This window comes from Carcharhinus amblyrhynchos, chromosome 7 (assembly GCF_965287045.1).
Source record: "Carcharhinus amblyrhynchos chromosome 7, sCarAmb.v2.hapA, whole genome shotgun sequence".
Lineage (NCBI taxonomy): Eukaryota > Metazoa > Chordata > Chondrichthyes > Carcharhiniformes > Carcharhinidae > Carcharhinus > Carcharhinus amblyrhynchos.
The window spans coordinates 78,961,233-78,977,217 of NC_137330.1; the positions used below are offsets into that span (position 1 = coordinate 78,961,233).

The 15,985-nt window shown below is 40.3% G+C and overlaps 1 protein-coding gene across 5 annotated transcripts in view; it reads left to right on the forward strand.

The window, feature by feature from the left end:
* klhl32 (kelch-like family member 32) overlaps positions 1-15,985 on the forward strand; it is a 277,267-nt gene that overhangs the window by 97,066 nt on the left and 164,216 nt on the right. For all 5 annotated transcript variants that reach the window (XR_013887023.1, XM_080192648.1, XM_080192649.1 and 2 more), the window contains one exon: positions 11,094-11,192. Coding sequence is in view for 4 of the 5 variants with exons in the window: in XM_080192648.1 (XP_080048774.1) it covers positions 11,094-11,192 (99 nt within the window). In the remaining variant the exon portion in view is untranslated. The remainder of the gene's footprint in view (positions 1-11,093; positions 11,193-15,985) is intronic.

Below are 15,985 nucleotides of genomic sequence, written 5' to 3' on the forward strand. Positions count from 1 at the left end.
TTAAGTCCCAGTAGCATCCTCGTAGATCTTTTCTGCACTCTTTCTAGTTTAATAATATCCTTTCTATAATAGAGTGACCAGAACTGTACACAATATTCCAAGTGTGGCCTTACCAATGTCTTGCACAACTTCAACATGTTCCAAGTCAATGGTCTGACCAATGACACCAAACATGCCCCATGCCTTCTTCACCTTCCTGTCCACCTGTGACCCCAATTTCAAAGAGCTATGAACATGTACTCCTAGATTTTTTTTCTAACTCCTAACTCTCCCCAGTGCCCTATCATTAACTGAATAAGTCCTGCCCTTGTTCGATCTACCAAAATGCACCACCTCACATTTATCTAAATTAAACTCCATTTGCCATTCATCAATGCACTGGCCCAACTGATCAAGACGCCATTGCAATCCGAGATAATTCTTTTCACTGTCCATATGCCACCAATCTTGGTGTCATATACAAACTTACTATGCCATGTCTCCTAAATTCTCATCCAAATCATTAATATAAATGACAAAAAACAGTGGACCCCACACTGATCCTTGAGAGCACACCGCTGGTCACAGGCCTCCAGTTTGAAAAACAACCCTCTACAACCACCCTCTGTCTTCTTTTGTCAAGCCAATTGTGTATCCATTTGGCTCCCTCACTCTGGATCCCATGAGAGTTAATCTTATGCAACACCCTACCATGCTTCATCTTCGCTAAAAGGCTGAGATGTCTTTGAAAAATTGCATCAGGTAAATCCTTGGTTTAATCTCATGGATTACTGTTATTCTTTACCCTAGCCTGGCAAATCACTGTCACAGGCATTAGGACACCCTAAGTGCAATGGGCCAGCCTTGTCACCTGACTGATCATGCCTTCATCCCTGCCGAATAACTAGAAAAACCGGATTCCCAATTTATTTTTTGATTCGATTTATTATTGTCACATGCAGTGAAAAGTATTGTTTCTTTTGTGCTATACAGACAAAACATACCTTCATAGAGAAGGAAACGAGAGAGTGCAGAATGTAGTGTTCCAATCATAGGGTGTAGAGAAAGATCAATCTGATGCAAGGTAAGTCCATTCAAAAGTCTGACAGCAGCAGGGGAAGAAGCTGTTCTTGAGTCGGTTGGTACGTGACCTCAGACTTTTATATCTTTGCTGCAGTGGAGATGTTTTTGCCTTCAGGTACACAGCTGGCAATGAGGTCTGTAGAATGCCCGCACCGTCCTCCTCCACCAAGTTAAATATGCCTAAAATGGTAAGATTTTAAATGGAGTAAAGGAACACTCCACAACACAACCTCTGCAGGTCAGTATTTCAACCTACCAGAAAGGTGCTGTTGAAACAATCTGATGGTTAAGTGTGCAACCATAGATTTCACACTAGCCTCAAATATCCTTGTAGCAGATTGCACAGCTCAGCCTACGGCTCTCCAATTAATCCAGGCCCTGCAATGTCAGTTCTTTATGATCTTTGCTAAGTGAATGAAACAGAGACTGCAGATATAATTGGTGCCTTAGTGGGCGGAATTAATTTTGGTATACTGGGTATTTATCACCCTGGCATACTTTCTCTCTTGTAGTGAAGTGCAAACAAAAAAATCAGAATCAGTACAGTCCTGAGATTGCACACAATCATCAAAAATACTGGATTCCTACTTAACAGCAGCCTAAAGGAGCTTGTGTAGCTTGCAGCAATGGCCACCTTTCTTTCCTCTCTCCCATGCATTAGGTCCTGCCAGGGGTGCAATTATTACAATGTAGCTCACCCAGTTTGGTCATGCAAAGGAACTTTGAGTGAACTGTGCCTATCCAGAATGTGTGCATAGGAGGGGAGTTAAAGCCAGTAAACTTGATGCCTACAGTCCCAAAGAAGCATTGCAAAAAAAAGTAAAATTCAGGACTTTTCAACATATTCTAATGTTGGGATATCTAGGCAAAAATGAAATTAAAATGTACAACTAAATTGTTAATTGATAAATTATTATTTCTGTTGGTTGCGTTGACGCTTGTCCTTCAACCATAGCTCTACCTCTGAAGGAATAAATGAGTTTGTGAAGAAGATTAACCACACAGACCACCCATTTTATCAAACAAGTCCTCAATGGTGTCACAATGTCCTTGATTCTAGTGCTGACCATTTTTGAGGCCAGCAAAACAAGGGAAAAATTCTCTGAAATTGTGCACTGCTTTGATATTGTATTCATTCCTGCCACCAGGTGGTGCTGCTGTTCAGCCTGGAGAAGGCAGTAATGGGTCTCACTACTTCAGAATAATCACAAATAGACAGAAGAGCAAAACGTGGGGTTTTGCTTCTAGCAATGAATCCTTGAATATTAAACGCCATTCAGTTAGTTAAATGTACACTGTTATTTCTCTTAACAGAACCTATCTCATCTAATCCCAGTCATTGTGCTGTTCTGATCCTTTACGTTCCTCTTTTTTAATAACTCTTTTCATTAAAAACATCTATTGACTCTCCTTCAAAGACGGCTCATGATAGAGAATTCCACATTCTGTCTGTGAGCAAAGAAATTAATATTAACTTGAATTCTTTTTTGTGATCACAAATTTGTGCCCTCCTGTTATTATGTTACAGGTTGGTAGATACAATCTCTGACTGTTTACCTCATCATAAACTCCATATAATCTTGAAGAGTTCTTTTGGGCCTTGAAGTAGGGAAAGGGTTAATGCATTTTGTACCTAGAATATGTCACAAACATAACCTTTCATCACAACTGATCTTCTCAAGCTTACACTGCTCCTGGCAGTAATACAAGTTATTTGTTCATGTGTTACATGCTTTAACTCTCATTTTTATAAAGACAGATAGTTGAATGTGGCTGTTATTTTGTAGACTTTGCAAACCTTACCTATTTGTGTTAGTTGGACATCGTTACATAGATGGTAGTTTACGATACCGGCTTTTGACAGCTGCTAATGGCAGATCGCGATACCAGCGTTTAACAGGAAGAGTCCTGCTGGGACAGCCATGATCGCACAAGTAACTTCAAAGACAGGGATGCTGGTACTGCTGCAGAAGGGTTTTGGATCGTGACCGGATTGAAGCCTGTGTCATGACTGCAGCTGCAAGCTGGACTGTGAATCGTGATTAAATCTGGGGCTGCATCACAACCAAGGAAGGAAGCCCTGGAGTTCTGGGAACTTGTGTCATAATTGACACTAAGACTCATGATGTATAAATGCCCACTTGTGCTTGTGTTCTATGAGAAGTCTGGTAGTCCCTGCTTCTCCCAAAGCTCTGGAATAAATGTCAAAGTTTTGAAATAAAAACCACTGTATCTTGACTCACTAACAGTCTCAGAGGTATTACTTTACCTACAACAGCCTCCTACTAAATTCTCAATAGTAGTTAAAGATGCTATAACTGTTCGAAACTTTAAGTAACTACTTTCAAGTAGCATACCAGAGAGGGATGGTACACGGTTAGGACTGCCACCTCACAGCACCAGGGACCTGGATTTGATTTCCAGCTCGAATGACTGTCTGTGGAGTTTGCACATTCTCCCTGTGTCTGCTTGGTTTCATCCCACAGTCCAACAATGTGTGGGTTAAGTTGATTGACTATGCCACATTGCTCCTTAGTGTCAGGGGAATTATTAGGATAAATATGTAGGGTTACAAGGATGAGGCCTTGGTAGGATTGTTGTCAGTGCTGGCTCGATGGGCTAAATAGCCTCCTTCTGCATTGTAGGGAAGCTGTGATTCTATGATCAGGGTCTGTTGCACATTTCCCTTTGCTATAATATCTTTTCTTTAATGGGTGCCAGGAAGTGTTACCAACACTCCAGCTTCAGCCTGAAGTACTGTATGTTTGCACACACTCTGCTCCTTTGCTCCATTTGAAATCTTACCATTTCAAGCATATTTAATTTGGTAGGGGAGGTTAGTGGGAGGGGTTGGTGTGGTCATTCTCTAGACCTCATTGCCAGCTATCTAACTGTATGTGCCAATGTACCGTGCAGGGAGACAATAGGAACAGGGGGAGAAAGGAACAATTTACCAAAATAGTCACAGCCTTTCAAACATCTTCCAACTCTTCAGCTCGCTGCTTGAAAAAGTGTGTAACCTCCAAAATTGCTGATATATTTCCCTTTGTATGTAGAGTTAAAACATTTTCAAGAGTCTGTCAGAGAATTGTTAATCAAGATCTTCTCTTCAACATTGCTTGCAAAGGTAGTTTTATCAACTGATTAATTTGATACCTCGGAACAGACCAGAAAACCAATTTCACATGCATAAACAAAACAAGGGGTTGTAGATTTGGAAGAGCCTTGGTGTGTCACTGCAGTGCATCTTTCATATGGTATACAGTGGTGGAGAATATGAATGTATAAGGTGAGGATGGGTGTGGATCAAATGGGTTGCTTTGTCCTAGATGGTATTAAGCTTCTTGAATTTTGCTGAAGATGCACTCGTCCAGGCAAGCGGGGAGTGTAGGAGCTTTTCGGAGACCTATGTATTTTGCTGGCATCATGCAGGAGATTTCTCTATTAATGCAGCTCAGCAAACACAAAGAACTCACTGGAGATAGTAATTCAGATTTGAAGGCGTCTAGAGCACTTTCAGACAGCTCAAATTACTCTAATTACGTTATCAAAATGTTTTATAATTATATTCTTTCAGAAATCATCAGCCCACCTACTTTGTCCATTTTGCTAGGATGGACCAATCATGTTAATATGGTTTATTTACCTTGGCCAATTACATCCCAGTCTCTGGCAGCATGAGAATTCATTAGTCCGTAGAATCTGGAAGCTCCTGGGTAATAGGTAATAGCGTTCAAAGGTACCTTTTGCACTGCCTCTCAATTATGTAGGTTATAGAATTCAAAGGTTCTCATTCTCACTGTCTGCTAAGCACTTCCTATCAGTAGAAATTGAATTGCTCCATTCATGTTAGTGTCTGGGAATTTGTAACCTATACTAATAAAAACTGTGCTCTAAGGCTATATTATTCTTTAAGAATGTGGTTCATCTCACTTAGCTTTCATCCCATTATGCCTGGGGGCAGTCTGTATTTGGCCAAGGTGTACAGAATATTTCAGAAATGCATATTTAAAATCCCCAACAGAGGTTATATGTATTTCTATGCCACCGTATCTCTGTATTTTCAGGTACTTTATACTTTTACTGCATTAGTTTAAAGTTTTTATTTATCAGACACAAGTGAGGCTTACATTAACACTGCAATGAAGTTACTGTGAAATTCTCTTAGTCATCACAGTCCGGCGCCTGTTCAGTTCAATGCACCCAACCAGCATGTCTTTCAGAATGCGGGAGGAAACTGGAGCACCTGGAGGAAACCCACAGAGACACAGGGAGAATGTGCAAACTCCACACAGACAGTGACCCAAGCTGGGAATTGAACCCAGGTCCCTGGCACTGTGAGGTAGCAGTGCTAACTACTGTGCCTTAAAGAATGTAGTCATTTCCCTTAGCTTTTATCCCATTATGCCTTGGGTTAGTCTGTATTTGGCTAAGGTGTTCAGAATATTTCAAAAATACATATTTAAAATCTCTAACAGAGGTTATATGTGTTACATTTATTTCTAAGTTAATCTACCCCAATTTATTAATCTTTTAATATCAGGTTTCCTCAAACGGGTAAGTGGGAAGTGTTTCAGTTTGGGTATAATGATATTTTGCGACAGTGATGAAATATCCACCTTCCAAAGGTTGATTGTGAGCTTTATGAATGGAGGTTGGTTAGTGAGAACAGAAATTGAGAACTTCTACAGACGCTGCAAAGCTCCATTAATGTGTGAGCACAGGGCACAGAACAAGTGTAATAATGGCCCAAAGAAAAGATGCTTGTTATTAACCTTAGAGAAAGCTGTGTGGAGTGATCTAATAATCTCCGTGGTGAGAACTTTGCCTTTTTCAAAGTGCCGTGGATTTCCAGTATAGGATTGCAGTGATGTCATCAAGCTAGCCAATGGCCAATCATATTAAAGAATTTTTACAAAAAGCCACCCAGGAAATGAAATGTACCAATCAATCAAATCACTTTTTAAAATTATACCGAAAATGAAATAAAGATTTAGACAAGCACAAGGGGTTATGGTAATTTTGAAATATCATGAAAGAACTAAGTAAGTTAATTTTAAAAATCTATTTTTAACACAGACTCACCTGATGAAGGATCAGCGCTCTGAAAGCTTGTGATACCAAATAAACCTGGTGTTGCTTCCTACTGTGCTTACCCCTGTCCAACGCCGGCATCTCCACATGATATTTTTAATTAGTAATTAATCATAAATACATTTAATAATATTCCACAAATATAAAATAACTTCTACACAACTGAATTCCTCATTCAATAGTAGCTATTTCTTAGTTCATGGTTAAAAACCCAGTTACATCCTAATAGAAAATCACAGAAATTTAAGTCTTTCTCAAACAATATGAGAGCATAAATGCAGAGATTCTCGTCAGATCAATTGATTCTATTGATTGCTAGCTTGGGTTAATTGGTAAACTGATGGACTAGCATCAGAGCTTTGCAGTTTCTGCATTATAATATTCATAGTCCAGCAATATTTCATACGTTGGTGATATGGGTGTACTTACACCATTTGGACTGCAGTGGTTCAAGCATGCAGCTAACTATCACCACCCCAAGAGCTCTGGAGATAGGCACACATGCTGACTTAGCCAGTGATGCTCAAATCCCATTAAGGAATGCAAAAGATTAAAAATAACTATTTGGGAGTGACCATAACAATGGATGCAAAACTTGGATCTAGGTTGTCAGTGGAGCAGTCTGTTCTTAAAAAAAAATGGGTGGACAAAATCAGCATTTCATTTAAGGAGCCGAATGCAGTTGGAATTTGTGAAGATAGATTAATTATGACCTCATTAAATGGTGGAAGATGCTCAACAGGTTGAATGGGCTACTCATGTTGCTAATTCTTCTAAAATGTAAGACGAAGAATGAGAGGTGACCTGATAGAGGTTTATGAGATGTTGAGAGATGTAGATCGGGTGGATTCTCAGAGGCTATTTCCCAGGGCTGAAATAGTTGCTATGAGAGGACACAGGTTTAAGGTTCTGGGGAGCAAGTACAGAGGAGATGTCAGGGGTAAGTTTTTCACTCAGAGGGTGGTGGGTGAGTGGAATCGGCTGCTGTCGGTGGTGGTGGAGGCGAACTTGTTGGGGTCTTTTAAGAGACTTCTGGATGAGTACATGGGATTTAATGGGGTTGAGGGTTATAGGTAGGCCTAGTAGGTAGGGATATGATCAGCACAACTTGTGGGCCAAAGGGCCTGTTTGTGCTGTAGTTTTCTATGTTCTATGTTCTATGATTCAAAATGTACATGTTTCACCTGGAGACAGGCAATTGGTCAGTAATGTTTAGGACCCAGACGTGCTGTGGTCTGACTGCTGCTGCTGCTTCCTCATCTGTGTGGTACTCATTTTATACTAAAGGAAGTGGCTGTGTATATAAGGTGCCTTGTTCCTTGTTGAGGAAGCCCCTTTGTCTGTTTTCCCTGTACATTTCTAAAACTGACCACCTCAAATCAAACCTCTGATGTATTGGATGTCAGCCTGAAATACCTGTGGCTTATATTTCTCATATATTTGAGGATTTTTCTGGAATATATTGACAATGTAATGACTTGTTGAGTCAGGTTGTGCACCCACACCTTGCATTGTGAAACTTGGTACAGCAACTGGGAAAGTCCAAGCTATTTTCTGTGCTAATTACTCGATGATTGTGTGTGATGAAAGCATTTTACAAAGTATCCAATTTAGTGTCAAAAATGTTACTTTTAACAGAATATGACTATAAATAAACTTCATCGCACCTCTAAATATTAAAATATTGAACAAAAGTCCAAATTAAGTTTACTTGGCAAATTTCAACCTCCTTGTTTTCTTTCTTGTAACACGAATCCGGAGTGCTTAGTTCAATCTTGAAATACTGTGAGATTTAGCCTGAGAACTATTAATGCCAAAAAAAATTTGGGATGTTGAGAGGCGTAGTTTCACAAGTGCATTTGCAATTAGACTTAAAGATAATATTTCCTGGAACAGGCTGTAGCCCTTTGTGAAGCTGGATAAGTAGGGAACTGTGTCATTAATGTTTATGATGTTTCATTGATGATTGAATTCAGGCAGTATGTCTATTACACTTATCTCTGCAATCTCATATGGGTGTTACAGGTTGTAGTTTGTATTTTCTGGCGCATTCTCCCAACAATATTGGAGCAATTAAATCTCACTGATGGAACCAATCTTAAGATAAAAGTACCCTGCCCACTTCCTTGTTTTCATATATTGTTCATTGCCCAGTTAGAATAAAGTTAATTGCTCCATTACTGACCAGTTTTAGAAATGTACAGGGAAAACAGACAAAGGGGCTTTCTCAACAAGGAACAAGGCATCATATATACACAGCCACTTTCTTTAGTATAAAATGAGTACCACACAGATGAGGAAGCAGCAGTGGCTGTGATAGAAAATAGAACAGCTGAGTGCTGAAATCTGCAATAAAAGTTGTCAGTGCCAAGCACTTAGCTGGTTAGCAACACCGTGAAGAAAAACTTCAGTTAATATTTAGAGTGAGTCTGATAAGGATAAAAGGTGAAATGTGAACTTAATTTTCTCTTTCTGGTGCTGATTTAAATTGCAACATATCTTCACCATTTCCTCTATTCCATAACATAATACAGTAGCTGTCTCATTGCCTATATTGCAAGTACACAGATATATAAAAATAACAGCCAGGAAAAGATCAAGTGGGCCATCAAACCAATTTGATGCAACTGAGCTTCAAGATGCACAATCCTTCTTTCCAACTAACAGTCATGTAATCACTTCGCAAGAGGCATGTAGAAGATATTTAATGAAAACAACCTTGGACCAAACTCTTGGGAAATACCCCTCTGACTTGACACATGATTGAAGTGATACACAATGAATTTAAAGCATATACACCAATAGGTCACCTATTTTTACATGTCGTGATATTAGCAATATTCAGAAACTTGCCTGGTTTCCTTCTGGATGCTTGGAGCATGTCAGTGCTCGTTCCATCAGTGCCAACCTGTTCTTAAAGTTGATAAACCTAGTTGAAATGAAAAATCTTCTGGCATCTAACCTTGTTCTGTGTTTCAGTAACTTGTATAAATATTCCATTGTTCTCCATAATCTATCTGGTATTAGATGCTGCTTCATTTTAAAAATACGATTCAAATCTGCCCAAAGCCCGTGCTTCACTGAAGCAAGAAGAATCAATTCTCCAAACCTACCATTGCAACCAATGGATTTTAAACAAATATTGATCTATTGACCCTCTTGTAAACATTTTCCAGGGTTTCATATTGCCCAAAACATAATGGGACTAAAACTGTTCATTGTATTCCAGATAAATTTAAGTAAGGTCTTATTTGAGTACAATAGAGCCTTGTTTGTTCTTCTTTGGTTTTTCTTTCACAATACATTCTAATACTCTGTGTTTAGCTAAAACATTGTAACAGTGATTGTTAAGGTTTAGCAGCTCATCTACTATGTTTATTTACCATATTCATCTAGTCAGTGAAGAAGGTCTTCTGGGTCCATTTGTAGTGTCTCTGCCTTTGAGTTGGTAGTGCTGGGTTCAAGTCCCACTCTAGGACATGTTGGCTATGGCAGAAGCATTCATGACATGGTTCAACAGGTTAATAATCAGCCTGCTAATCCTTCCAGTACTTCACAAAAGGGAGAAAAGTATATGAGAAGGTACAAAAGAAATAATCAATCTCTTTCCCACTCAGCAGACTTGGGCTTGGACTACTCCATGGCATACATGTGATTGTTATTGGCCTTCACATGTGCACATAAGTACATTTATCAACATCAAGTGGCATTTGCCAAATGCAAGTCCAATCCTCCATTGCCTGTAGATCTGAATATATGTACTCTTCATTCAGGGTTTTAACATTTGCTCAGATACTTATCAACCAGATTATTCATGAAAATTATGAAGCGTAGTGTACTAAAAATGACTCTGGGACTTGTCTAGTAACTAATCTCTACACAAAACCATAAAATTAATGCCAACCTTCTGACTATGAGAATGTAACTAATCTTCGATCCTTTAGGGCTCTATCTTGTAAGGTAACTTATTGTGTGGTAACATGTCAAAAACTTTATGAAAATCCAAGTGTGTAATGTGAAATGTCTACCTTCTTCCAAATGATTATGCTGAACCTCTTCAATCGTGCCTTCTCACCACTTTGCTCTTACTGAAGTCAAGCACATGTACCTATAATTTTCTATTTTTGACTTTTTGACTCTTTCTAGAACTGGCATGAAACAAGCCTCCTCGGAGTCCGTGGTAAAGATTTATGTCCATAATGAAGCATTAAGAAGGCAGATTATTGAGCATTATATTGTATCCATTTCCTTAAGTATCTTCTGTTGAAAGCCATCAGTACCAACAGTCTGCCTGTTCCGAGACCTCTTATTCTTGTCACATTTGGTTTAATACTTACAACTTTAGAGTCGACTATTAATGACAACCAAACATAATCTACTGGAGTGAGGAACAAGTGTAATTTACTGAAATGAGGATTAATTCATTTAAAACCTCCACCAAAACCTGGACTTGACGCTATCATGAGGAATCTTTCCACGGTGATTAGGAGTCGTCAATGGCCCTTGGACTTCCACCCAAGGTTAAAAAAGATTTCACTGTGGCTACTGTAGTTATCCACTTTCTTCCTTTCCAGTGAGCTTTTGACTGCTCTTAAAGCAGCTTTTGTTGCCTATAACTGAGTGCAGTAACGATCTCTATCCTCCTGAGAGTTATTTTTCTTCTGCAAAAGTATTTTTGCTTTAATCTGATATGTCCTTACACATGACCAGTTAACCACTTTAGTTTTGTTATATCACTTGACCTTTTTTTTTCTCTGGGAAACATTCAGAGCTTCCTTTTGTATTAGGATGGTTTTGGAAGTAGCTTTGTCAGTAATGTGCCTGCTGAATAGAGTTGTGCAAAGCTGTTGTAATTTGATACAGTTGGAAGGTATAAAAATTATTTATTTGACACAAAGCCAACCTCCTGTTTAAAACGCAAACTGTTTGCTTTTCAGATCTTACTGGAACCAGGTGTAGTTCAGGATGTGCTTGCAGCAGGAAGTCACCTTCAGTTATTAGAGCTCCTGAAGCTATGTTCTCACTATCTAATCCAGGTGAGCCAATACTTCACTTACTATTCTGAGTGGGACTTTGATCCTTACTTCCTTTTATAGTGTGATTTCATGGTGGCATCTGAATTCACAACCCAGTACCGGAACCACTTCACTATCAAGAGAGGCATTTTACATTGTAGCTTGCATTTCATTTTTTCATTTTACATTGTAGCTTGTATTTCAGTGGCAACATGGTGGCACTGTGGTTAGCATTGCCAGGGACCCAGGTTTGATTCTGGCCTTGAGTGACTGTGTGGAGTTTGCACGTTCTCCCCATGTCTGCGTGGATTTCCACAGGGTGCTCCGGTTTCCTCCCGCAGTCCAAAGGTGTGCTGGTTAGGTGGATTGACTGTGGTAAATGTGTGGGGTTATGGAGTTAGGGTCGAGGGGAGGGCCTGGGTGGGATGTTCTTTTGGAGAGTTGTGCAGGCTCAATGGGTCAATTGATCTCTTTCCTCGTGGTACAGATTCAACTGTTCTATGATTGAACTGGTAGCAATGTTTGAAGACAAAATAAGGATCCTCTGCTTCAATTTGAGTAGCTTAAAACAGAACCAAGGAGGCTTTGCTTTTGAACTAATAGAATATGTAGAAACGATAATTTCTTATTTTTATCAGCTCATTGTTTTTTTCATTCAATTACTATGAACGGTGAGAAAGATAGGTCAGCAATTTCTTCACATCGATAAACATAATTAGGCAGCAAGAATCTGGCTAAGTTAGGGGTTCCATTCGTAGACATGCAGGGTAGAATAGGTGTAGGGTGATGCGGCGGCACGGGCTCGTTGGGCCGAAGGGCCTGTTTCCCGTGCTGGGTTGTTCTTTGTTCTTTCTTTGTTTGTTAATAAAGTGCCTCTGTGAATTTGGACAGAGGTTGGCTCTTGTGAACTTGAGAGTGAAAGTCAGACAGACACTATAACAGAGAACCTTTCTGTCGTAGCAAAAGTGGGGAAAGAGGCCCGAACTAGAAGGCTTGTTTCTGAACACTGCACCTATTATTTTCCTGGGACAGGGATGGGCCTGGATCAGGATTCACATGTTTACTTTTCACAGAGGCAGCTGCACAGAAATCAGGAGCTGCCTCCACTCATGATTTTGGTATGACAGGTGTCTGAAACCCAACATGCGCAGATGAAAGCTGGTTGGACCAGGTTTGAACTTAATGAATTCATCAAAATAAACAGGGTATTCCTTTGTAGAGGATTTTGGGGGGGGTCAGGTGCCCCTTTTTTTTGATTTCTAAAATGATGGCATGAATGTGCATAAACTCATTGGAATTGGCAAAAACACCTGTCAAATATGTCAACATGAACGTAGAACATTACAGTGCAGTACAGGCCCTTTGGCCCTCAATGTTGCACCAACCTGTGAAAACCAGTCTAAAGCCCATCTAACCTACACTATTCCAAAATCATCCATATGTTTATCCAATGACTATTTAAATGCCCTTAATGTTGGCGAGTCCACTACTGTTGCAGGCAGGGCATTCAATGCTCTTACTACTCTCTGAGTAAAGAGCCTACCTGTGGCATCTGTCCTATATCTGTCATCCATCAATTTAAAGCTATGTCCCCTCATGCTAGCCATCACCATGCAAGGAAAAAGGCTCTCATTGTCCACCCTATCTAATCCTCTGATCATCTTGTATGCCCCTATTAAGTCACCTCTTAACCCTCTTCTGTCTAACAAAAACAGCCTCAAGTCCCTCAGTCTTTCCTCATAAGACCTTCCTACCATACCAGGCAACATCCTGGTAAATCTCCTCTGCACCCTTTCCAGAGATTCCACATCCTTCCTATACTGTGGTGACCAGAACTGTACGCAATACTCTAAGTGCAGCTGCACCAGAGTTTTGCACAGCTGCAACATGACCTCATGCTCCGAAACACAATCTACCAACAAAAGCTGACACACTGTATGCCTTCTTAACAACCCTATCAACCTGGGTGCCAACTTTCAGGAATCTATGGACATGGACACTAAGATCTCTCTGCTCGTCCACATTACCAAGTATCTTACCATTAGCCCAGTACTCTGTATTCCTGTTAGTCCTTCCAAAGTGAATCACCTCACACTTTTCCGCACTAAACTCCATTTGCCACCTCTCAGCCCAGCTCTGCAGCTTATCTAAGTCCCTCTGTAACCTGAACATCCTTCTGCACTGTCCACAACTCCACCGACTTTAGGGTCGTCCGTAAATTTATTAACCCATCCTTCTTTGCCCTCATCTAGGTCATTTATGAAAATGATAAACAGCAGTGGACCCAAAACAGATCCTTGCGTTACACCACTAGTAACTGAACTCCAGGATGAACATTTCTCATCAACCACCACCTTCTTACAGCTAGCCAATTTCTGATCCAAACAGCTAAATCACCCTCAATCCTATCCCTCTGTATTTTCTGTAATAGCTTATCGTGGGGAACCTTATCAAACGCTTTACTGAAATCCATATACACCACATCAGCTGCTTTACCCTCATCCACCTCTTTGGTCACCTTCTCAAAGAACTCAATAAGGTTTGTGAGGCATGACCTACCCTTCACAAAACCGTGTTAACTATCCCTAATCAAATTATTCCTTTCTAGATGATTATAAATCCTATCTCTTATAATCCTTTCCAAAACTTTACCCACAACAGAAATAGGGCTCACTGGTCTATAATTACCAAGGTTGTCTCTACTCCCCTTCTTGAACAAGGAGACAACATTTGCTATCCTCCAGACTTCTGGCACTATTCCTATAGACAATGACAACATAAAGATCAAAGTCAAAGGCTCTGCAATCTCCCCCTTAACTTCCCAGAGAATCCTAGGATAAATCCCATCCGGTTACCCTGAAATAAAATTCTGGGGTTTGGTCAAATATTTTTAGAGGGGGGCTCACAGATCTGGGAATTCTCTGGATTCTGTACATAGATGCATGGAGGAAAATCCAGCCCACAGTGTCCCTGTAAATTCCATGAATATTGAAGAGGTGGAAGTACCCCTGGGAGAGCATTATGATGAAGGGTGTGTGGAATTCCAAGAGGGATAATGACTGTTGAGTTTGTTTTTGGGGAAATATTGGCATTTTTTATCAAATCAGTCATGATCTCATTGAATAGAGGAGCAGACCTGATAGGCCACGTGATCCACTATTGCTCCTATGTCTTATGGTCTTATTCAACCTATAGTTTTTTGATTTAAAACTATTGTGAATTAATAAAGAGATTCACAATTTTTAAAGTAAATTGTCTCACACAATACAAAAAAAAATCAACTGGGGAGAGGTAGTATTTGAGAGTATTCTAATTCTCTTCCTGTACCTAGTGACTCACTAAGGCAGACTTTTATCTCTTCCCATTAGTTATTCCTGGGACAGGTTGCTAATCAGTCACCAGAGACTTGTATAGCTTGAAGGGCACCACTTCATATCAAGCTTGGATGACCAGGAGTCACTCATGGTCACACCTTTGGCGTACTTGGAAAGATTTGCAGGTTGACAGTCAACCTATTTGACCGTGTGACGAATGCACCTTCCCTGGCCTTCAAGTCCTGGGACTCAAACTGAGAGCTTTTGGCTCAGAGGCAGGGATGCTACCGCTGCACCACAAGACCTCCTATTTGGAAGTATGCACATTTTAAAGTGTCCCATGAGGTAACATTATTATTTGGAGATCTTGGCTCAGAATATGAAAAATGTTTCACACACTCTGTGAAACCATGTTTTGATCTTGAGATCAATCTTTAAGAATTCTGTAAAAGCAAATTGCAGCAAAATGACAAGATCAGTGATATTAACTAGCCCAAAAATCCTCTTACTAATCATTAATGACTTAACAACTCTTAACTACTTAGTAACTCTTTCAACCTACCTCCCACTGGCAGATTCCCTCCCAACTTGCTGCCTGATCCCAACCTGCTCCTGTCTCACTGCTTCGTTTTCAACTCGCTGCCTTGCTCCCATTGGCACCTCTTTCCTATGCTCTCCTATATGCTGCGCTGCCTCTCCCTAATGCCACCTTCCTGCAGCTTGCCATTTCCTCTCCCAAACCCTTGCCCTGAGTGAGAGGGTGGAATGGCCAGAGAATGAAACGGTGAACTTGAAGTTTGAGGAGGGGAGTGGTAAATGGGAAAATCAACATTTTGGCTGTACGTTGCACCTGAATAAATCATGTCAGGCTTTGCTCCCATCCATTAACTTCTGTCACAAGGAGTGCTCTTGGGGTAGAGTGTCAGTAAACCGCATATAACCATTATGGCTGTAGTAACTAAGTGCATTTGATAGACTATTGTGTGGTCTTGCAAGCATACGTTCTTAGAGGGAACATTACTGAGTATGTGTATTCCTCTAGAATTTAGAAAGGTCTGCACATATGAGCTTCTGAAACAAAATCTGTTTCTTTTCTGGGTATAGTAATTGTGTAACTCTATTCTTGTCTGTAGATTTGTTGTGTAAGAAGTATCACAACACCAGGTTAAAGTCCAACAGATTTATTTGGTAGCATAAGCCACTAGCTTTTGGAACGCTGCTCCTTCATCAGGCTCCTACATACAGACGATGTGAGTGGAGAGAAGGTTAAGCACAGGTTAAAGAAATGTGTATTGTCTCCAGCCAGGACAGTTAGTGAGATTTTGCAAGCCCAGGCAAGTCGTGGGGGTTACAGATAGTGTGACATGAACCCAAGATCTCGGTTGGGTTCTAATAAGCCTGGTTGAGGCTGTCCTCGTGTGCGGAACTTGCCTATCAGTCTCTGCTCAGCGACTCTGCATTGTCGTGTGTCATGAAGGCCGTCTTGGAGAACGCTTACAT